Here is a 24,664-nt window from a genome sequence, read left to right as displayed (position 1 = left end):
AACTTCACTTCCTAAGTTGTCGTTTTTTCCTCAAGGCAGATTTCATTTTTCTCCTCTTGCTTTTTCTTTGTATTTTCCTCCCTCCTTCTCCCCCCATACTCTTTCTTTGAAGTATAAAGTGGCCGATTGTTATGTATTTGTGTGTTCAGCACGCCTGTATGTAACAGAGGGCTGAAAAAAAGTGAAGAAAAAAATTGTGTTTTTTTCTCTTGTTCTTAAAGTTCTCAGCTGATAAATTAGCTACCTCAGAGAATTATCTGGTACCAGGATCGCTGGGTGAAATAGATATAGTGAAGGTATCTGCCAGAAAACCCTTTATCATTAGAGTAGGTGTTCTTAAACATGAATCCATGAGAAGGCTTGGCAGTCCTGAGCCACATGAAATTAGTGTGCAAATGTGTGTACATGCAGATTTGATGTGTATATGCAGATTTGGTGTATGTATGGTTACGTGTGCAATTGTTGAAGGAAAAGAGTTTATTTGTAACTTTTGTTAATCTCAAGAACTCTGAACTCCAGATAGGTAGAGAACCACTGAATTAGGAAATTTGGTTTATACTGTTTGTTTTTGGCTTTGCTTTAGAGAGTCTGGTGGGAAAATTCTGAGAGGTAAATGGACAGTATATACAATTGCCAAACTTTTCAGATGTGGAATGAATGCAGGGGCTCTCCTTGAATCATCCTACCTCTTTTTGAACTTCTTTAGCGGCTGTTTTTATGCACTCGGAAGTCAGAATTGGGGATGCTTTACTCACAGTTGTTATCTCTGGCAGTTGAAATATCTAGGCAGACTGATTTTGTTTGTTCCCAGAAAGGCATCAGAGCCCTTCTGGGCAAATTCACTGATAAGCCATTGAGCAGGCACAAAGAAGATGATGTTTTATGGTACAATGAGCCATCCTTGCATAGCTAATTTATTTCTAACTGAACTTTAAACCAGACCAAAAAATCCCTAACCATCTCAAATTAGTGAGCCTCTTTAAAAATTGTATTTTATTTTTTCTTGAAATTCCTGGAAACTTTGGTTTGTCCTTTGTCTTACTTGAAGCTCTGAATGATTTGCATGCTTGACTCAAATCCCAATTTTATTTTGGCAACAGCTGCGTGTGTTCCCAGATACCTGACTCAGTGGCTTTGTTTATCATCTCTGGCGGTCAGCTTGGAATTCTAGCAGGTTCTCCATTGAAATAGCTGCTGTTGTTGTGAAGAAAACTTCCACTATTGTTGCAGGCCATATTTTAATTAATAGTTACTTCCACATAATTTACTTACTTATTGGTTCACTCATTCACAAAACATTTATAAACACCTGCTATGGGCCAGGATGCTTCTAATTGCAGGGGAAACAGAAAAATGAACGTTATACTATAGTCACTGGCATGTGGTAGGTCAAGGCACATGGTAACTCAGGCCAAAGATTTAAGCCTACTGAAGCGTACAATCTGGAAAAAAATTGGTTTACTCTTTATTCAGAGCAGTGGTTCTCAGCTGGGAAAGTCCATCCCTTCCCTGCTGCCAAGGGAAATTTGGCAATTCAGGATACATTTTTACTAGTCACAAATAGGGAATTGTTGGTAAAGGCCAGGAATGCTAGTAAACATTGACATTGAACAGGACCATCTCCCACATCAAAGAATTACCTGGATCAAAATGTCAGTAGGGCCTCCTGACTGGCTCAGTCTGTGGAACATGTGACTCTTGATCTCTAGGTTGTGGGTTTGAGCCCCATGTTGGGTGTTGAGATTACTTAAAATGAAATAAAATCTTTTTTTTTAAAGATTTTATTTATTTATTCATTCGACAGAGGTAGAGACAGCCAGCGAGAGAGGGAACACAAGCAGGGGGAGTGGGAGAGGAAGAAGCAGGCTCATAGCAGAGGATCCTGATGTGGGGCTCGATCCCGGAATGCCAGGATCACGCCCGGAGCCGAAGGCAGACGCTTAACGGGTGTGCCACCCAGGCGCCCCTAAAATGAAATAAAATCTTAAAAAAGAAATGCCAATAGTGCTGAGATTGAGAAGGCCTGATTTAGATGAGAGGGGATAGTTCTTCACGGAGGCATACTGTTATACATGAGACACTGTAGAGATGGCAGCCTCTCCTTCGAGGACCTGAGCAAGTCAAATCTTAACTAAATTGACCCACAGCATAACCAAAGACCCTTCTGAGAGATGGAATTTCCTTCAGCTCAATTACATTTCCAGGGATGAATTAGCATTCCTCCAAGATTGGCATCTTGTCTGCTTTCCAGTTGCCTGCCCCTTGATCTGCCTCTGATTTTTCTTAAGGGTCTTACAATTTAGGGAAGAAGAAGGACAGGTAAACCAAAAACTGTAATGCTGTGTAAGAAATACCAAGAGGGCTCAATGAAATTAATGCTGTGGGAGTACCGAGTAATTAATCTCTGCCCGGGAGGTCTGGAAAGGCTTTCCAGGTGAGGTGGCGTGTGAACAGGGGCTCTGAAGGTATTTGCCAAATGGCTGAAAGAAGACAATCTCCTCTGTTGTTTAAGCCATACCCTGCATGATTGCACTGATAACCAATGACGAGATGTTTTTGGCTCCCCTTTCAGGAAAACCTGCTTCTGTGGTGTTCTACACTGAGCAGGACTCCTTTCCAAATCGTGCAAATCCAGCTTTGAAGTTTTCCTCTCACTGTCTTCTTTCTGTTAAAGATTTCACTAGTAGGTGGTTTCAACCCCACAATCGTAGGCACGAGAGTTTAGCAGAAAGGCAGACTTATAAGCTTTTGGTGAATGAATTACAGATTTGGTGTTTGTTGTTTTTAAATTTATATGTATTTATTTATGTTCTCCTGATAATGCTCCTAATAGAGTTTTCTCAGGTGGTGGCCTTAGCTTGCTTGAAAATACACAGAGAGTGCGCCTCACAGTTTGGGTAGACATTTATGGATGCTTTTCAGATACGTTCTGTGTTCCAACACGTGGCTGTATGCTGTAGGAAAATCCAAGAGAACATCCTCCAAATTCCTGTTAAACTAGTATAGCAACATTAAATGTATTTGTGAAGCTATGCATTGAAAAATCAGTTGTAATAGTTAAATATGAAAGAATGGAATAGATGTGAAGTTTCTGACAGAATAGTGAGATTTTCATAATGAGACCACTAGGAAGTTATGGGATTTTGCTTTACTCTTCAGGAATCTTATGTAATTTAAGGTACCTACATAGTAGGGGAAATTTTCTCTTTCAGTGTAGGATCAGTTAGGTGGGACATCACACAAGGGGTAACTTTGGTTTGAAACTAACTTTTTAAGAATTTGTCCTTTTCCTGGTGACTTTACAAAGACCTTTAAGAGTATTTTCATGTTAGAAATATAATAGTTCAGTTTAAAAATCTTTCTTTTTAGTTTGGACTATAAGCTGAATAGTTCTAACGTGTCTATGAGTTTCATTTTTCATCAAAATGTCTTTCTTTTGTATTTTAGTCTGATGCCAATGCAAGTTACTTAAGAGCAGCTCGAGCTGGACACCTAGAAAAGGCCCTTGACTACATAAAAAATGGGGTTGACATCAACATTTGCAATCAGGTTAGTTGTGGTTATTGTTGCTATTTAATTTTTTACTTTTTTTTTGTTGTTGTTAAATGTCGTCAGCTCAGATTTTCAAATGACTCTGCTTTGCTAAAGGAGCATTCAGAAATGTAGGTAGGCATCCTTTAGTAATTCCTAAAATTTAATAGTGATACCAGAACAACCCATCTAATTTTCAAGTACCTTTATTCCTAATTCAAGTTTCTACACTGCAGACATCCAAGTAATTGTTGGTGGGGTATGATCTTCAGAGTTCTAAGTAGACTGTTTGCTAATCTATTCTCAACCTGTTGAGTAAAGCTTTCTCTTCACTCTTAATCAGAATGGGTTGAATGCGCTCCATCTCGCTTCCAAAGAAGGCCATGTAGAAGTTGTTTCTGAACTGCTACAGAGAGAAGCCAATGTGGATGCAGCTACGAAGGTAATTATCCCACACTTAATGCTTTTTATGTCACTTGCCAAATTCAGTGAGAATTCAGCCCTCCGTTAGAATCAGGACAAGCTTCTCATGGGCTGCTTGTCAACCATGTTCTCTTTGGGAAACCTATAAACTTAGAGGGATTCCATATTTTATAAAATGTTGAAACAGAGAAATGAAGAGGGTGAGTTGATGTATCTTTTCATTTTACAGAAAGGAAACACAGCCTTGCATATAGCATCTTTGGCTGGGCAAGCAGAGGTGGTAAAGGTCTTGGTTACAAATGGAGCCAATGTCAATGCACAATCTCAGGTAAAACTACGACTCTATTTCAAGTAAATGTTGTTGTAATTTATAAATGTTCTTTGGGTCAAGTCCTATATTCTCTAAGAATACAGTTCAATGAATAGTAATATTGTTGCAAATTATTTAAATTCATATATGTCCTTTTATGTGTGAGAGAGATTTTTTAAAGTCATCCATCTATGAAACTGGACTGGTAGTCATAGCCACAAAAGTTTAGGGAATATCTGTAATGCAGAGTCTCATACTATTTTAGGATCATAACTCAGGTCTAGTCTTAGTACCTATTAACTTACAAAGGAAATGAGAGTGCATATAAATGAGGAAATGCTCTTTAATGTTCATTATATTTCAGTGCTTTAGCTAGTTGAAAAAGGGAAGACACCGCTTAATTCCTGTATAGTAACTAAGGCCTCATTGTTGTTCCCTGAAACAAATTAAAAGGAAAAAAAACCAGAATAAACATTAAAATTCCCCAAACTAAAATTTCCAGATTCTTTGATTTGGATATATGCTAATAATTCATTCAGTAGGACCTCCTAGTGCTCTGAGTCTTGCATGAAGTTCTAAGAAGAACACCAATAAATTGTTTCATATACTTTCAGTCTAAAAGAATTTACTTTAAATAGGTTTAAAAATCGGTCCTCATAATCCGAATTTTTCATTATTTCAGTCTCCACAGAAATGAGGTTGTCTAGGAAAGCAAACATCGTCATAACACAGAAATATCCTCTAAGAACCTGACCATTTTTAAAACTGGCCCTTACTCAAACGTTCATTCTCATTGGATGCCTTCATGTACTCCTGTTTGTCCGTCGGCACCCCCGAAGGTTGGATACTGAGCAAACTGATAACAGAACAAAATCTCAAGTTTTGCAAAAGACACAGGATCACATGAAGTTAGGGTGATGGTGTTGGAGAACCCTGGGTGCACAACTAAGCTGTGGGTTGTGGCGTCCCAGCCAATTGTGAAGAATTAGGATGATTTCCTGATAAGTGTTTCAAATGAGAATGATTTGAAAATCAAAAGATTAAATGACCAAAAAAAAAAAAATTAGGTGAGGTCTTTGGTTTGCAAATCCATTTGCAGAAAGGCTATCTTTTTACTTACGCTGTGGAAATTAAAAGTGAGGGACATCAAACTATCATATAATTTTGTTGGAAAAATTATACTTTTCCCCCACAGAGCTCCTATTTGGTTTAGTCTTTGTTCATTGTGAAACTCATACATGAATCTCGGTTATAACCAATATTTTGTTAACCTGTAAATTGCTTTTACAGGTTCTAGTTTTGTCTTTTAGAATAAAGTCTCAATCTAACGTTTTTCATTATTTACTATGGCCTTTTGATTTCCATTTTTAAGTGTACTCGAGTTCCCCAGCCATCTTCAGTACTGACTATTTTTGACTAACAGGAGCCTCCTATATTTTATGGGTCCATGGAATTGGGGCGACTTCCTCCATGATTACTACTCCCATAGTAACATGGCGCTGATGTTGTTAATTATCAGTGGCATGGAGAAGCAATCACACAGCGTTTCCAAATGTGTGAATAGTCTGATCTGATTCTTTTCTAGTTCCTTGCGGTTGAACCTTTGATACGTGGTCCACTAATGCTGATTCCCTAGGAGGGTTTACTTGGAGTAATAATGCTTTTCCCAAAGGGAATGACATAAAATTGAATATTGACAAGTATAGACCATTGAGAGAGATACAGACCAGCAGACTATAAGCAATGCATCATGCTTTTAAAACATTTTTTGACTGGAAAATAACTAGCGTTAAGCTCTGAGAGAGTACTCTTTAATCCATTTTCATTTCTTTTATCCCCCCAAGGGAGAAGAAATAAACCTCCTTCTTTTAAACATTTCACACATTCTTGACTGATGTTTAATAGTTTGAAACCTCCTGGACGATGTTGGAGAGAAACCACAATTGAAATCAAATCCTGACCCGATTTGATTTCAGTTTATACACATTCCCTAGTGATGATGAAGTGATGGAGAAGAATACGGGCTGTGGAATCCCCTGTTCCTTGCAGCTGTGCTTGGCGTGCCCGGCCCGCACAGCTCACAGTAGAGCATGCCCCCTCCATCTGGACACCTGACCCCATGTGGCTTCTGAGCTGCATCATTCCATGGACAGAATAAGTAGTAAGATGGCCGTACAGCGCAGTGGGATTTCCACGATAGCTCCTGGTAGCAGCTTTTCAATAGGAACTCCTACAAAGAACGACAAGCAATATGCCATGAGATTAAATTCCATTTCGGCGTCAGCACATAAAATATCACAGGAGTATTAATATTCAAGAAAGACAGCATCCCTGTCTGAGTGAATTTTTACCGAATAGGTAATATCTAATGGCCAAAAAGATCTAGTGTAAAGAGAGTCCCTCACCTTCCTTACATATAAAAATTCTCCTTGTCTTGAAAATACAAATGAAATTGGGCAATATCAAGTTCTGATCTTACAAACTGAGGGTCTGTAAGCTAAGAATTTAGATGTTACTTTAAATTAATTTTTGTCATTGCTGTGATCTTATGTCTTAATAATTATTTAACTCTTTCTTATATTACTTAACATTTCAGAAATGATTTATGCCTACCCTGAAAGAAATTGGGTTGGATAATTAAATTGTGATTATAAAGAACTCTACTATGATTAAGTCCTTCATACTTTGTACTAAATACGGCACCAAGGATTACTAGTGTTCACAAATCTCAAACTGCCACATCAGATGAGCAGCCCTCACTCTTTTCTCTTTCTCTGTCTTTACTCTGTAATATAAGGCACAAACTCTGTTTATCAAGAAGCAAAGTCTGTTTCAAATAATATTTTACCATAACTATCAAAATATTCTAAATTTTCATAGTAGTATTAACAAAGACAAAGACCATGTGGGTTTTTGGGGGGGTTGCTTTTTAAAAATTTTTATATTGTGTTTATTTAAATTCTGAATAGGTAATACAGTCACATGGTTCTACCATCAAAATGCATGAAAAGACAAAGTGGAGGTCCTCCTTCCACCCCTGACCCCCATCTCCTAGTCCCCACCCATCTCCACCCAAGGGTGAAACAGGTACTGGGTTTCTATGAATCCTTTTCAGAAAGGAAAAGACCCTTTGATTAAACCAGTGCCTCCTTGGTCTTTCTGTGTTTTTAAATGTTTCCTTTGGTGGGGAGGTCAGGTCTTGATGAAGTCAGAAAATAGGTATGATAGAGCCCCTCTGTCCTTTGACCTTATAGCACATCTGTAATCTAACCAACAACATTCACAAAAATCAATATCAGATGTAAATTAGTGCAAATCTATCTCCCTTCCCTTAATGTTTTTATTTAGAGGAATGCTTCATGATGTACACCGGCTGCCTGTAGGAACCTGGGATGGATAAGAAAAGTTCATGGATGAAATGTCAGCCCTTACTTAAGTGGAATAACAGGAGGACTTTTATTTTCTTTTATTTGGCTGGATATTAGGCAGCATGCTTCGGTATGATCTATAACATTGTAGGTCTGCACATTTGCATGCTTTTGATAACACCACAATAAATGTTCGAGCAGAAGGTGTTGAAGATAATGGATGAGAGCAGGTATCAAAGAGCATACTTTCTCAGTCTTGAGCTGTTCTGCCTTTTGAAAATTGAGTCTATTGTTGCTACAGAAAAAAAAAATGTAAATTCGGCACCCATATGTTCCATTTTGGCCAGCTCTTTGTTTTGGAAATTTCCTAAGTTAGGAAATTAATTAAAAAAACAACAACAGTGGTGTACTTTTTTCTCTTAAGAGAAAAATAACATTCGTTCTGAAATCAGACCATTCTCCTAATCCAGATACTATTTTACAAAAAATCATTTCGGCTGTAGGTTGTCCAATGACAACACAATGAATTACTTGTGCCTTAAGCTGCTTTGTACGAGAGAGTAATGGTAATATTTTTTATTCAGTCTTTCCAAAGGATGTTTATAATTAATCCCTAGAACCATAACTAAATAGTGTATATGTGTTCTCATGCCATGTTGATCCTTTCTTGATAGATGAGATTTGTATTAATTGGTGTTATCGGGATTAAAACAACAGAAACTGACTTGAGCAAAAAAGGGGATTTATTGAAATTATGTAGAGAACACATAGAACAGAAAGCTAAAGAAGCTTTTTGGAAAGTAGATAGTTGGCGTGAGAGTAACCAGAAGCTACATGGTAAAGTTGCCCTTTGATATGGTCCTTACAGACCATTTCCAGGTGGAGAGAGGAGATTTGGCAGAAAACAGAATTGAGAAAGATAGAGAGTAGACCTGGAAGAGCAAACAGAAGATGTCCTGCACATATATTAACCCTGTGGTTGAAAAAGGGCAGGCTAATTTGTCTCAAAGATGGCCAAGACACACACTACTTACATTTCAGGGGAAGAGGTAGGTCCCCTAAAGAAAATTGAAGCAATATTGCCAAAAGGGGAAACAGATGCTTGGTGACCAAACCTAAAGCAAAACAAAGTAAACACACAAGCCTATAAATAGCCCCTATAAGGTGGAAATTTCCATTATGGAGGAAAAAACAACAGCACCAAACACATTTTATCAATATGAACAGCAGAAGTAAAATGAGACTATTTAACACCATTCAATATATATCAATATATCACACCATATATTGTGTGATCCCATTAGGAAATGTTCAGAACAGGCAAATCCATAGAGACAGAAGGCAGATGAGTGGTTGCCAGAGGCCACAGGGAGGGGTGGAAGGGAGTGAATACTAATGGTACAGAGCTCCTTTTTGCAATAATGAAATGTTCTGGAATTAGACAGTGGAGATGGTTACCCAAGTTTGTGAATATACTAAAACCCACTAAATTGTAACTTGAAATGGGTGAGTTTTATGGTATGTGAATTATATATCAATAAAAATTTATAAAAATGAGAAAGTATGAAAGAATGTGACCATTCCAAAAATGACCAGCTTTCAGGTAATGCAATAGAATGGCAAGCACTCAAAAAAAAAAAAAAAAAAAAAAGGAGAGAAGTGATTGTGGAAAACAGTGAATTACAGGCTCAATCTTGTTGTGATCCTCCTCTGCATATTATTTTTGAGTAATTCCAGTTCCACACAGTTCACTCTCTGCTGTTGTGAAAAGGGCATGTGGAATGATTTGAAAGTAGTGATTCTTGGGGCGCCGAGGTGGCTCAGTTGGTTGAGTGTCTGCCTTTGGCTCGGGTCATGATCCCAGGGTCCTGGGACTGAGCCCCATGTCAAGCCACTGGCTCAGCGGGGAGCCTGCTTCTCCCTCTCCTCCCCACTCATGCTCTCTCTCAAATAAATAGATAAAGTCTTAAAAAAAAAAAAAAAGTTGTGATTCTTAAAAATCACTCTTCAGAAGCTCCAGGTCTGTAAAAACAGCATCTTTTAAACCTCAGTACCTGGTTTTGGATTATCTTCCTGGGTCATGAAAGGTTTGGTTCTGGAAGGTAAACTCAGAAACAGTCTACATACATCAGGCCAGAAGCCAGATACTTGTAGGTAGACCAGTGTTCCTTAGGTAATTGTGAACTATGGCAAAACTCTGCCCTGAAGTTGAGAGAAAAACATGCATTTTCAAAATTTTTCCTGAGAACTTTATTCCTAAAATCTGAGCTTTCTGTCTAGAAATTTCAGCTGATGAAGAAAGACAAATGCCCAGTAGTTCACTGAGCTATCACAAAAATCTACCCTGGCTTTATCTTTCTCTTCTTCCTTAATATTTTCAATAGTTTTTTTTCTCTTTTGTTTTGGTTTTTAAAGGATATTTAACTCAACCAAGGATAAAATGATCTTCCATTTTGGTCAAATTAAGGAAATGAAAAAATAGTCAGCAGTCTAAGGGTAATCCTAAACTACCTGCCGTTTCCCTCATAGGTCTGGGCAGAGTGACAGAGATGAAACACGCCAGGTACATACACACACATATGTACACACACATTGTGTTGCAGTTATTCCGTGTTCCATGTTTGATGTTGATAAAACCTTTCATGACAGAACAGAATAACAATGAACTTCAGTGATGTTAGCAGTAGATAATTTAAAGGGAAGATGCTCGAATGCTGTGTCACAGTCTACTGCCTCTAATTTCGTGTCTCTAATTTTGAGCTTGGCAACTGGATAACCTAGCTTTTGACAATTATGTGTGTAAAATAGAGTAAGTAGAATAGAGGAACTCTCTGATGAATAAAGTATGGTAGATTTGTTACGTGACATCACTTTTATCACCTCAAGGATCTTTTTAACTTACTTTTAAGTTCTCAGCTAAAAGCTGAAAGAGTGATGTCGCCAGAGGCTGAATTATAGATAAGTAAGGCAATCCTATAGTAAATGATATTTATAATGGTGAACCTAAACCTTTTGAACCACGGAAGTTTGAGTAATATTTGGTACACTTTACTTAGAATATATTTAGTTTTATTCTTTCCAATTGTATAATGCATACAATAAAATTTCCAGAACATTCCGTTAAATAGAACTGTAAAAATTTATTCAAAGAAAATTTGCTATAGTTTGAAAAATATCTGTTTTCATGTATATGTTTTACAATAAGATTTAAAAATATTACATAGACAACATGAAAATATTTCATAGGTGTGAAATAAATTGTTCTAGAGAACAATCATACATATGCAACATTTTTTTTGAGATTTTTTTTATTTATTTGAGAGAGAAAGAGAGAGAAGCAGGGGGAGCTGCAGAGGGAGATGGAGAAGCAGGCTCCCCACTGAGCAGGGAGCCTGATGCGGGGCTCCATCCCAACCTGAGCTAAAGGCAGACGCTTAACCAACTGAGCCACCCAGGCGCCCCTGCAATATATTTTAATAAAAAGCTTAAGATGCAGGGTACACAGTCATGTATTTGAACCCAGGTTCTTTGGCAGTTGGGCACATTTCAGAGAAACATAACCACATACGTGTGTGTGTGTGTGTGTGTGTGTGTGTGTGTGTGTATTCTAAACATGAAAATACCACATCTTTGCAAAAAAAAATTCAAGGCAGGAAGCTTAACAAAACATAAACTACTAATTGAATTCTATTTGGAAATTGAAGTATATACCCTTTTGCATATTTGTGTTCTTTCCTTTGCTCCAACTCACCTCACCTTCAAATAAATTAATATAAATTCCTTCCAAATTAGGAACTATTTCAGACTCTTAACTTTATGTAAAAGTATTACACCTTTTATTTAAAATAGATAATTATTAGCGTGGGGGAAAACAACTCATTGGGACAATGACCAAATGTATTTTTCTTCATATCCTCATGTCATCTAGGAAAATTCTTTGCTCCTGGTAGGCACTTGAGAAGAGGCTGATGATTAAACAAAAGTACTTATTTATCTAGAGTAGATCTATTGGTGTGAGTTATACACTATTAACTATGAGCTACGCTCAAGTTATAAATTAACTATAATTTTGAATTACACTTATGAATTCTGCTTAAACTATCATGCTTAGGCTTTCTAAAAAATATGTAAAATTGCTACACAGAAGTATTTTCTGGAACATACATCAGTACTGTGGAAAACTACATTGGCACTTCAATAAAGCCACAGACAAACATTTTATTTCTTCTTTTGCAGAATGGTTTCACGCCATTGTATATGGCAGCCCAGGAAAACCACCTGGAGGTTGTCAAGTTTCTTCTTGACAATGGTGCAAGCCAGAGCCTAGCCACAGAGGTAAGACATGTTGGTTCTTCTGTGGGTAAGTTCACATTGTTTGTAGAGCATTTTTAAGCCTGGAGTCAAAAGACAGAGAATCTGTCCCACGAGAGTTTTAGTTACAGTCATATATTAATGTGAGGATTCTTCAATGTTTATGAAATACACTGGAAAATCTATTTTCAGTCTTTAAAGAATCTTCCATTGCATAGATACCCTTTCTGCTCTTAAAAGTCTGGCTCTACCTTATAGTTGAGCTATTTATTTCATATCTACATATTTGCTGTAGAACACTTATCCGTTTCTTATAATTTTGCCTCAAAGGTAACCACTGTTTTGAAACATGTTTGTAGTAAGACAAGTTTGAAATCTGTTTTTTCCAAATATGTTAGTATAATTAAAATGATTGAATTTATGTAGTTAACTAGATTTAATTCACTTTTCAACAAAACTATTTTATGTTTTTAAGTATTAGACAAACATGGTAGTGAAGAAATTTTTGCAGTCTTGAATAGAAGAGTTGTTTTAAAATAAGAAGCTATTTAAGTCATTGGGACTATCCTACGTAATACAGTTTATTCTTTAAACTAAACTGGATGGAAGAGTGTGCTCCCTTGTGAAGTGTATCACTAGAAATATATTGCTAATATTAAAAGATCAACATTTGAATATTCTCTATTTTTAACGAAATAATGAGCACAGATGCAGGGTTATCCCTGTCATAATACTGCTCCTCTTAAATTCTAACATGTTTTCCAAATGGCACAAGAAAGATCGCGATAGAGGAATTGTATATAACCTCACCCGGCTTTTGAGATCGTGTCTTCTGGGGAAACCACTAAATAAATGAAGAGGCAGTTCGCGCAAAAAGAAATACAGAAGACCATAAGTGTATGAAAATATCACATCCTCACTCATAGTCAAAGAAATATTAATTTATTAATCAGTTAAAAAATGAGATCCAGCCTTTCACCCAGGAGATGAGGAAAAGAACTTGAAGAGCAGAAGAAACGGGAACTTTCCTACAGTGTTGGTAAAGTTGATCGTTAGTTGCAACACCTTTGCAGACCATTTAGCAGTAACTGTCAGAAGTTAGTGTTTACGTTCCTTTTTACTTAGCAATTCTGCTTCTAAGAATTTACATTACAGATAGATGTATTAGAGGAGGGTACAAAAACAGCATACGAGGAGTGCATCAACAGAACTAGTATGAGAACTGGAACGAACCTAAGTATGCACCAGTAGGAAGCCTGTTTATAATAGTGCAGTACTCACACAATAAAATGCTCTTCAGCATTATCAAAAATGAGGCAAGACCATAGATACTGATAGAAGAAAATATCCAGTGTATTGTTCTCAGTCATTTATTCTGAGCAGTGGGAGGGAGGTTAACTTTTCACTTTACATCCTTCCACACTGTTGAAGATTTTTATCCTGAGGATGTATGGTTTTTATAATAATATTCTCAAGGGCAGGTAAGGAATAACTACTGGTTAATAAGAAAAGAACACACATTTGGTATTCATAGAGCAGTGCTTACTTGTTGGGTAAAAGAAAAATCCATTCCCATGTTTGGATGGAAATACAAAATAATATAAATACCCCAGTGAATGTGATTTCACAGTACTTTCTTGGCCTGTGAAGGAAAAGGTAGTATTCTTTTTAGACTGTGATGTACAGGTCGCTAAGTATCTCTCCTTTAGAAGCAAACATAAGTCCAACTTACTGCTAAGTCTTTGGCATGATAGTGGTTTTTACAACCTTTTCTGTATTAACTGTGTACTATCTTCCCTATATATATATCTTCTTTCTTTTACTAATTAAGGTTCTGAAGCATTAGGTAAAAACAAATATTAAGCACCTGTTATGTGCCGGATATTCCACAAGGCATGGAGGTTCTCATGGAGCTTCTGGCATGTTTCCTTTTGGCTTGTATTTTTCCTCTTTTTTTTTTTTTTTTTAAGATCTATTTATTTATTTTAGAGGGAGCACACAAGCAGGGGGAGGGGCGGAGGGAGAGAATCTCAGGCGGATTCCCCACTGAGCTCAGCATCTGATGCGAGGCTCGATCTCAGGATCCTGAGATCATGACCTGAGCCGAAATCAATTTGGCGGCTTAACTGACTGAGCCACCCAGGTGCCCCATGTATTTTTCTTTTAATAACTGCACAGAGAGAACCAAACAGTTGAAAATAGGTTTAGAACCCAAATCTGCAGCTGCTAATTTTAGCTATTGACACCTTAGAGCTGGTATCTTTGTCTCTTTAATCCACTCGTTGCGGGAAGCACATTCCTGTGGGTGCTGACGGTCTCTGTTGCAGTTTATTTTCTGGTACAAAGTAGTTTCCTTTATGTATAGGCCCTATGGGTTTAAAAGTTCATATAAGCAGAAAATATGGCCATTTATTTGATTCAGAACCAGAAGCGGGCTGTCGTTTTTACACCTTAGATTTTGTCCAGGTTTTAAAAGTGAGATGCCACGTTCACTCTTAATACACAATTTTCCTTTTACCATTCTATCCTTTAAAAAATGTATTTTTCTTTTATTTTGTAAAAGTAATAGATTACGTAAATGAAAAAGTATAGTGAAATCAAAAAGAAGAAAAAGCCACTGTTAATTTTCCCTAGAGATAACATTTTGTTTATTCATTAAGACCTTTTGGCATATGTACACAACACACAGATTTATCTTTATGAAAATGAGGTCATATATTTATACAGTTATGTAGATTACTTTTCTCATAACATTGAATTGCGTTCTAAATTTTATGCCCTTAAGTGTAAACCTGTGATATTCTTTTGGTAATGTCTTCGTTGTGTTCAGCCTTTCTTATACTTCTTAAGGCTGCTCTTATAGTTCTTAAGGCTGCAGGGAAAGTCCTTCTAGCCACATTAATGCCCATCCTTTCCCTCTTTTGGGTCTCCTTGGAAAAATTGAAAGGGGCAGATGGAACGTCAGGTGGATCTCAAAGCAGGAAGAGTAGACAGAATTTGTATATGTAGAGTGAGGAGGAGGACATTTCAGGGTGGGGCACATGGCATGAGTATAGAAACCAGGGTGGAAATAGTTTGCACACTACAGTTAATAAGGGGAGTGCAGGAAAGGATTAGTATGGGAAGAATCTGGGCAATATTGTCCCTTAGGTCTTTGGGGCCAATATTTTGCACATTATTTAAATATAAATACACTGATGTGCATTCAGTCAAAAAAGTGGTAGGAGCCATGGTCTGGTTTTCCAGCAAGGAAAAGAATGATGAAGGTGGTCTTTTGGAAAGACCAGCAAGACATTAGTGTGCAAGTCACTAGATTTTCTCTTTCTCCCGTACGAACACCCTTCCACTGGAGTAGCCCTCTATTTGTAGCACAAGGCTTACTGATATAAAATATCATGACCCAAATAAAATAAGTGACTAACTTGCCAGTTCTCTAATAAAAGTAATTTATAAATAATGTTCTTTTGAGTGCATGACGATAAAAGCATAAAAGAATTCAAATGTGAGCCAGTCTGAGGATTTTCTACTCCATGCTGTTTATTCCACTGTCAGCAGCCCCAGATCATCCACAAATTACTTAACCACAGTGAAATCCTTAACTGTCTTCTCTTTGTCAAGTCACAAGGCAATACAATGGGAAGGCTCAAAATGCACAGACCTGAGTGTATATCTCAATTTATTCTAGTCCTATTTTGCATGATCCCTGTGTCTTCTCCCTTCAGTGGTCAGAGAAGCCACGAGTATTTGATAAAGACCTTAAAACAGCAGTTACTGTGGTTCATTAGTTAACACATACAGACTGACCACCAGATATGGGCTAGGCAACAAGGCACAGTGAGGAAGCAGACAGGCCTCTCCCCCAGTTTTAAAATACCAGAGGACATTTTTATAGCTTATTTAAATAAGATCCTTTGAAAAATTTGCCTGGATTTAACCTGAAATACTGTTTTCACTGCAATTATTTTCTGGATATTGAAATTATGGTATCTTTTTTCCTCTTCTTGTAGTAATTTTACATGTTTTCACGTAATGTGAAATTAATGTATATAACTTTATAACAGAAAAAGCCCCCATAAACTTATTACAGATTTTTTGATTATTTTGCTTTGGTAAATATAAAATATTAAACATAAATATTTATAGACATATATATGTCTTTTCACACACCTGTCTACTTGAATATGGTAGTTTTAACAGCCCTAAACAAAAATCGGTCACTTGGTCACATTCTTGTTAATCGGACCAATCGTGACCCATCCATATATTTGCAGGATGGCTTCACACCCTTGGCGGTAGCTTTGCAACAAGGTCACGATCAAGTAGTTTCCCTCCTGCTAGAAAATGACACTAAAGGAAAAGTGCGTCTTCCGGCTCTTCACATCGCCGCCCGAAAAGACGACACGAAGGCCGCAGCCCTGCTACTGCAGAATGACAACAATGCAGACGTGGAGTCAAAGGTGAGGTGCCAAGGAGGGAAGCCAGTCGCGCGCGCTCCTGTGTCAGGCACCCACGCGCTGTAAGAACGCCTGGTCTCCCTTTTGGCAAGCTTACGCCCAACCCTGAACCTCACTGAGAGGAATAACAGTACGTGTCCAGGTCAGCCCATGGAAGGCACAGCCCCCTTAGCATTTCAAGCTAGGAGGTAACTGTGGATGCTGCCCGATGCATGCTCACAGGGAGGCCACGTCCAAGGTCAATTTATTTGCACCTGCTGGTTTCCTTCCTTTTCACTTATTATTTCGAACGTATCTAACACTTCAGCTCCAACACCAGGGTGGAAAATTGCAAAATGCTAACAACCATGTACACAAATAACCCTTTGGTTGGTATCTAAGACGAGAGGCAATGCACTGAGTATGGATGAGTTGTGGAGAGCATGCCGGCAGCCAGAGTCCCAGCCGAACGTTCCCATTGCCTTGACATGTATGACCTGAAAGTCTCTGTGAAGGAAATGTGGCATTTGGAACAGGCCATCGTGTAGCCCTTCATTCGGTCTAGCTTTCTTTCTGTGCCTCTTGTGCTCCCACCGTAGCTGCCATCCTCATTACTTAGCTGCCATGAGCTTGCTGCCGTCCATGTCACCGAGAGCGAACTAACCGTTCACTTTTTCCTCCTCTTTGCTTCCAAATGTGTTAACCTAGATGGTGGTGAATAGAACAACAGAGGTATATATACATATGCATATAATCTATATCTGCATCATCACTTTCCCATTACCTAGTGCTGCTGCCTCATTTCTTTCCCTCCTTCTTTGCATCGCCTCTGTAGGCTAGATACCTGCTTTATACCCCCGCCCCGAAAGTAGCATGTGCCAGAGAAGGTAGTAGTTTGATTACCAGGGCTTTCTGCAGCTGAGCCTGGTGTTGGAAAGGAAGACTGAGGAATCCTTGAGACTGAAGGATGTCGCAACAGAGCTGGGTGAGACGAAGAGTTTTGACGCTTTATCAGCTCTCCCCGAAGCTGCAGACAACCCTGTCATTCTGCTCGCCCAGGACTGACTCTTTAGAGTTCTGCATGACACTTGCCCTCAGTGGTGTCAGCAAAATGAAAGTTACCTCCGAATGGTACCAATATTCCCACCCTTCCCACAAGACTCAGTAAGATAGCTAGCATGGCTAAGAAGCTTGCTAACAATTTAGAAATGCATCTAGTTCCTCTAAGGTTTCACTCTTTGGGGACTAAGTGAATCGCTGCATGTTTTAGCATTTTTTTTAAGGAAGTAAAATGACCTTGGTATGACTACGCTAGAAAAAATGTTTTATCGAATAGACATTTGCTAATAAAGAGACCAGCTTGTGGATTCTGTCTAAAATGCAGTCACCCATTATACAAGACCAATTGTAGTCCTCTCCCCTCAAATTGCTTTTATCATTAAAATTGGCATTTACGCTATATTGAATCTATTAAACAAATTGAACTTCGACAAAGAGTTTCAATGGACAATTCTATCATTGATAATAAAGCAGTGGTACTAATCAAACCTTCTGTAAGCAATAGATTTTTCTTGTCATCCCTATTTTGATGTTTTGAAACGTTGGCTTCTGTATAGTTCTGCTACTGGATTACTGAAATTATTCAGTCTGCACCCTCAGTTCCTTCCTGGCTGTTCCTCTGCCTGTGAGTTTGGCGTTTATTTGAAACCCTATGAAAAATTGGCACTAATTGAAAGAAACCTAGTACAGAATGGAATGTGGACCTCAGCGTATTTTGCTTCCTCACTTGGATTTGGGCAGGGTTATGGCATTAACGTGGCAGACGAGGGGCCGGCAGGAATCAGCTGAATGTCTGCTCTGTTTTCTTTGCAGAGTGGTTTCACTCCGCTCCACATAGCTGCTCACTATGGAAATATCAACGTAGCTACGTTGCTGTTAAACCGAGCGGCTGCTGTGGACTTCACTGCGAGGGTAAGAACAGGGCGCTATGACCCGCCCTGAAAGCATGTGAAACCCTTCTGAGCCCTCCTTGCCCGGCATGAGGAGGGGTTTGGCACCGCTGACCTCTACAGGTCCTACCTACCCATCAGGAAAAGCTGTGATTTTCAGCTTCTCCTACTGCGTGTTCTTGCTTTTATAACAGGTGTGCCTGTTTCCTAACAGGAAAAATAAACCATGATCATGGGGGGGGGGTGCGTGGATACATATATACGTGAATATGCAGCAGATGTGATTCGAGGAATCAGGACTGCAAAGTACAGACCCTTCCCCAAGGAGAAATTTCTGAGACTGTTTTCTAACAGTCGGATGATACCAGTAGTGCTTTGGTTTACCAGGGTCTTGACCTTGCAGATGGGAATAGGGTGGAATATCTGGATGAGACCCAAACTTCAGAACCCAAAAAACAGAGACCGTCTTTTGCTTTCGTCGTCTGTCCCCTACAGACTTTCATAATGAGTAACAAGATTCCATACCCCGAGTAAAGTTCATGTTCCTGGAGAAAGGAATTACAGTATCACGTGTACCCCTGGGTAGCAACTCAGAGTAGTAGTGTTCTGAGTGCAAACACCAGTCTGGGTCCGGGCCTGATCCTGAGATACCTCGTCATCGGAAATAGAAAGGAAAGAGGAAGCAGGATAGAGGAGGAGCCCAAAAGTGTGGACTCAGGATTTAGACTCCTTGGGTTCCAGTTTTGGCTTTAAATTTTCCTGGTGTCCATCAATTTCCTCATTTATAAAACAAAATGGTGTGAATTATGAAATTTAATACTAATAAAATAATACCAGCACTGCCTTACTGGGCGACTGTGGGAATTAGAAGAGGGAGTGTACACAGAGCACTGGACACAGGGCCCGACACGTCGTCGGCAAGAAGAGCATCAGCACGGGGATTTCAAACATAGCATGTGGGGTGGTGTTTTTGCTAGAACCTTACTCGTGGGAGGAAAGTGGGATTAGATGAGACCAGAGAGAGGCCGTATACCAGTACCAGCTTCAGCAGTCGCCGTAGAAGTAATACCCTCTTTGAGGTCACTCCTCAGCTGCCAGGCTACGCATATTTATTTCATGTATTCAGATATCAAGAAAAGGGTTACTTACCCATGTTTTAGAGAAGAGGAAACCAAAGCTTAGCAACAAGAAGCACCTGGTCCAGGATCCCAGGGCCAGCAAATTAGGAAAGGCAGGATTTCAGCCCCAAAGCTCCTGACCACTCCAGCCGTCTTTCTCTCCTACGTGACTGTAGGTGTTCATTTCTCCCTCTCTTCTTAATAACTCACTAGTTCTATAAAAATTAATAAGAACTCAGATTGGACTCATATAAAAGCTGTTTCCTACCTTCTTGTCATCGGCTTGCTGAGAGCCTTTATGAGATTAAGTGACTCAGGAGTGCCCATCAGCTCGTCTCCCTGCAGAGCTGTGTTCTGACTGCGCAGAGCGTGTCCCTGGGGTCAGTGACATGGCTGACCGGAAGCCTGATTTGACATCTTGGAGGACAAAGTTCAGCACCTCTTTGACAGGGGCTCGCTCGTTAGTGCTAAAACTGAAGTTCTTGTCTTGAAGATGCATTCTTCTGGTTTTATTTCTGTAATTTACAGTATAATGAAAACCTCATTAAGTCACATCTTCTAATTAGGACATTTGGGAAATTGATGTCAGGGTCGTGTTTGAAGTTTGTCTTTGTGCCATTGTTCAGAAACTTCCTGAATGTCCTGAAAATAAGATTGGGGCAATGTTTAAGGGATTTAAGAGGACAAATTACAGTATTTTCAGACTCCTTCAAGCAATTCCAAACCATCCATTTACATTAAAACAATGAACGTGCTAATTACAAACACATGCTTATTTATCGATTAAAGATCAATGGAGCTCTCAGACCCACGTTGCCATTAACCTTGGCTGTGGTTTAAAATAATCACATTGTGTTTTTGTTTAAAATATGTTAAAATTGAGATTATTTACTGATTTACAAAAGCATTTTCTCCAGTCATCCCTAATTAATGAGCCCTACCAGCACTCGGAGCTGAAGGCTGTGGTTTAATTTGATTGTACTGCGTAGGAGGCCTGCGCAGTCGCTTACACCCTGACACTAGGCTCCCCTCTGCGGTTGGTGATTGATGACTTGCTTTGGGATGTCTGAGAAGAGCTAGTCTCATAGACAGCTTCAAGAAACCCGTTTTAGGTTACAAATCTCTAGCAATTCTATCACCTAGCAACCCAGCATCTACACTGTGGGACTGGGCCTGTCCCTGCCCACTTTCATTGGGCAATTTCTGCGTCCGTCGCAAGTCCCTCAGGGGTGTGGCCGAAACAGCAGCTGAGAGTAAGACGCCCCGGAACACAGATGGGAACAGATTTTACCTGGTCAGAACGCTAAAGGAAGGATCGTTAAGCCCTGCTTGCTAAGAGCTAGCTGTAAATCATAACCCTAACCCTGTGCCTCAGGACCCGGGTCTGAACGAGATATCGATTAGATGGTTAGAGGTAGATGAAAAAGCAACAGCAGCCCTTGTGTTAGGGTCTGTGATTTCTGCTTGCTGGCTGTGACGAATAGTTGGAGAAAGGCAGATACAGTCTCGTAGTCTCTGCGGGCTGAGGACATGACCTAGACGATGGCTACCTATAGGCAAAGAGAGCTGGGGAGTAGGAGCAAGGACAGCTCTTCTGGAATCATTTCCCGCATGCGGTAGATATGCGTTTCCCAAGCAGATCTGAGGCAGGCAGAAACGTGGTGTCGCTGAAGGGAGTACACAGCAGAACAGATTGCGTTCTGTGCCTCTCTGCGGGGCGAGCTAATTGATGCAGTAAGAAAGCATATCCCCGCCAGTGGCCAATATGGCCTCTGAGCTGCAATTCCGGCCACCGACTCAGAGCACGCTTGCCTGTTTACTCACCTTCCCTTGATTTTTGTGATGATGTCGGTTTTGATTTTTGCATTGTAATTTTGTAATGCGTATGGAAGATACCCCAAATATTTCCTTTTGGATTTTCCATGAAGACCTGGTCAGCCTCATGGGTCCACTGCAGGGAGTTAGCAGAGGGGCCGCTTCATGCTGCAGTGCAGCCTTAGCCTTATTCGTCCCGTGAGGTGAGTCAGCTGACATGGCATGGACCGCGTCAGAATGATGCGTGACCCCTGCGCTCTCAGCAGATCATTCGAGCTCTCTTGGGGAAGAGAGTGTAACTAAGCCACACCAGAGCTGCTACTGATTATCATTCCAGGAAGGAGCATTTTGCACTGGAGGAACTGAAGGCCAAGTTATTATGTGGATGCCTGCAAAGTTCCTTTATTGACTGAGATAGATTAATACTTTGCTGGCGCAGAGTTTTTCTCATCAACTATAATGGACCACCCAACTTAATCTTCACTCGTGTCATTGACTTTTCTCCTGTAAATGATTATCCAGCTCCCCATTTGGGGAGGATAATTGAATAAAATATCCTTATATCAGTCCTGCCATTTAGTACATTCTGGTTTTCATCTCTGGGAGGAACTAGGGATGTACGTGTTCGAGTGTTGTAGCTCGTGTGTTTCCAGAAGGATTTCAGGTTTGCAGATTAAATGTATACAGATTAAGACATCTAAGGATGAAACAGAAAAAGCAAGTGTTACCAAGCAGCTGGAATGAACCAGTAAATACAACTGGAGGGTAAATGTAGGCTTTAAGTTCTTGGATATAAGTGGTAGAAGGGGAAGCATGGGTGATAGAGTTTTTGTTTTTTGACAAAGGAAGTCTTATAGTTATAGAGATCATTTTTTGTGTATGTGAAATAACTCAAATAGATTTTTATCATGTCACTTCTTCTACTAAGAAGAGTGAGTTTCATAATTGACAATACTGTTAATGACTATATTTCAAAAGGCTCAATTCCAACTGCCCCGTCCTGCCTGTCTGTGAAGGCACCTGGCCCAGAGGGGCTGAGGGACTGTGGCCCAGGTACTTAGCTTGATGGTGTTCTAACTGTATGTGATAGAACTGGCATGTGTGTCACAAATCACTGACTGGTTCACGTGCCCATTGGACTGCCTTTCTCAGATAACAAATGTTTTGAACAAGATTTTGGCAGGTCCCGGGCCATATTCGGAACTCAATTAAGTCATACAAAAAGTTACTTTATTTTAGGTAGGCGAACCCTAGACCTGTTGGTGGAAAAATAAAAGTATCAGACTTAAACTCTGCTCACATAAGAGGTCAACATATTCAGTATGTGCAGGAGCAAAGCCATGCCCTTGGATAAACGTTATCTGGAGATTTCCTTTCTCAGTCAAATTCAGTCTAGCAAACGTAAAGAGAGCTTCTAATATGGGCTAGATCTGGAGATGCAGGCTTGAGTAACCTACTGCCCTTGTTCTGCTGATTTGTTTATGTTCCAAAGTGCTAAACCGTTCAACATAGTCTCTCTCTTAATTCCCCAAGGCACAACTGAGTCTAGGCTATAATACCAAACATGACTTTTCTAAAAACGTAGAGACTGATGAAGGGGGTTTGGATCAGAGAAGCAAAGCTGAGGGACTGCTTCTAGACAACACTGCCCCCAAAGTCCATAGGCTATGACCCATTCCCCAGGGTACCTCTGGGGACCACGCTCCTGAACCCCCAGAGGCAGAGTCTTATCTTGCTTCCTACCAGTGGAAAGCTCTCTTACTATGTCTCTCTCAGCTGGATTCCAAGACCTTAACCTAGTCTCTGGGCCCAGTGACAGGGATAACTGTGTTTTCTCTACACCTGGGCCATCTTAGTTCAGTAGCCACCGTCTAATGGAAAGTAGCTTTATTTAAATTAAATTCAGAATTCTATTTCTCATTCTCAATAACCATGTTTCGAGTGCTCAATAGCCACCTGTAGCTAGTGGCTGCGTATTAACACGGAATACCTAACATTTCCATCAGCACAGAAAGTTCTTTAGAACAAAGCCGAGACACCATTAGTCTCAGGTCTTTCTTCCCATCAACATAATTATCTCCAAATGTAACTCCTTCCTCCAAGAAAAATGATCCCTTAAATAGTTATGCAGAGCAATTTTACTCCTGATGGACTTGCCCTTTCTTGCTCCAAAGGAATATTTTGTCTTTCTCCTTATGTAGCTAGAAATCACCACCGTCGCCACCACCAAAAATAAAACTGAAATGTTTTTGCAAAAGACAAATAGAAATTACTAGAAGCTTGAAAGTAGTGATTTCTCCCCAACCCATGCTATGTGAAGGTCCGAAGTATTAGAAATGAGATAAATCTCAAGAGAGGTCTCCAGCGGCCAGAGATTTTGCCACATCAGGATTACCTCACTTCTGAGAACCTCAGTTTTTTAATCTGTGTGAAGGCTGCTTGCATCCTGTCCCTCCAAGATGCTTTCTCTGACCCCCCTGAAGTAAGCTGCTACCCCGTCACATCTCTAGGTGTTCTCGCCACACTCTGACTCGCTCTCTCACAGTAGACACTGTGTGTTCTTTCGTGTGTATAGTATTGAGTGTCTGGCACACTCCACTGCTTAGCTAAGCCTCTTGAGAGCTCAGGTGCCCCATTCACCCTCCCTGCTGAGCTCTCATCTGGAACATGTTCCTCACCTGGTAAACCTCTTCCCCAGCACTCCCCATGTGCTGAGCGTGTGATCATCCCTTCTGCGTGAAATTCAGCTTTTCCATCTTCCAGCAAAGGACTCAGCAACATACTTGCCATGTAGATTTTTCCTAGGAGAGGTAGGCATTTTATTTCAGAGAATCATTCCTCGGTTGTTGTACTATCAGAAGACAGGACTCCCCCCCCCCTTTTCTTTTCTGCATGACAGCCCTTTATCTGCCTTTGATGACGTGGCACTTGGACATACAGCTGCATCCCATTCAGCCAAGGGCAACAATGTGAAAGCATGTGGGACCCTGCCTGTTGCAGAATAAAGGCTTAGTAGATGTTCATTTTCTCCCTTTCTTCTGTCGGTGAAATTTATAGTAATAATGATTTATTAAAATAGTTACAGTTTATTGAGTATTTACTAAGTTCTGGCTTCCTTGTTAAGCATTTGGCATGTACTGTCTCAACAGTCCTATGCGGGCCGAAGTAGGGGTGGAATGAAATGCAGCTCCCACATCCTTGCACTTGCAAGACTTTGAATTCCTCTAAGGCAGACCTGTGTATTGGTACCCATTTTGCAATCCCGCGGGGATAGTCCAGCACTTAGCCCTGGGAAGGACTCAAAATATATTTACTGAATTCGAGAGTCAATGAACCAGTAACTTGCAGGCGCCCGTGTCCCCTGCTCCTGGGCAGCCAGCCCCTGTATAAACGCACTTTCCTTAAG

At 39.9% G+C, this 24,664-nt stretch overlaps 1 protein-coding gene across 18 annotated transcripts in view; it reads left to right on the top strand.

Moving 5' to 3' along the window:
* The window catches only part of ANK3 (ankyrin 3), a 657,955-nt gene that overhangs the window by 424,451 nt on the left and 208,840 nt on the right, over nucleotides 1-24,664 (top strand). For all 18 annotated transcript variants that reach the window (XM_034662548.1, XM_034662550.1, XM_034662547.1 and 15 more), the window contains 6 exons: nucleotides 3,448-3,549; nucleotides 3,875-3,973; nucleotides 4,184-4,282; nucleotides 11,869-11,967; nucleotides 16,215-16,400; nucleotides 18,249-18,347. In XM_034662548.1, coding sequence (XP_034518439.1) covers nucleotides 3,448-3,549; nucleotides 3,875-3,973; nucleotides 4,184-4,282; nucleotides 11,869-11,967; nucleotides 16,215-16,400; nucleotides 18,249-18,347 — 684 coding nt within the window. The remainder of the gene's footprint in view (nucleotides 1-3,447; nucleotides 3,550-3,874; nucleotides 3,974-4,183; nucleotides 4,283-11,868; nucleotides 11,968-16,214; nucleotides 16,401-18,248; nucleotides 18,348-24,664) is intronic.

This window comes from Ailuropoda melanoleuca, chromosome 6, assembly GCF_002007445.2.
Source record: "Ailuropoda melanoleuca isolate Jingjing chromosome 6, ASM200744v2, whole genome shotgun sequence".
NCBI classification, from domain to species: Eukaryota; Metazoa; Chordata; class Mammalia; order Carnivora; family Ursidae; genus Ailuropoda; species Ailuropoda melanoleuca.
The sequence above is the reverse complement of the archived record's forward strand: the minus strand, read 5'-3'. Positions and strand labels throughout refer to the sequence as shown.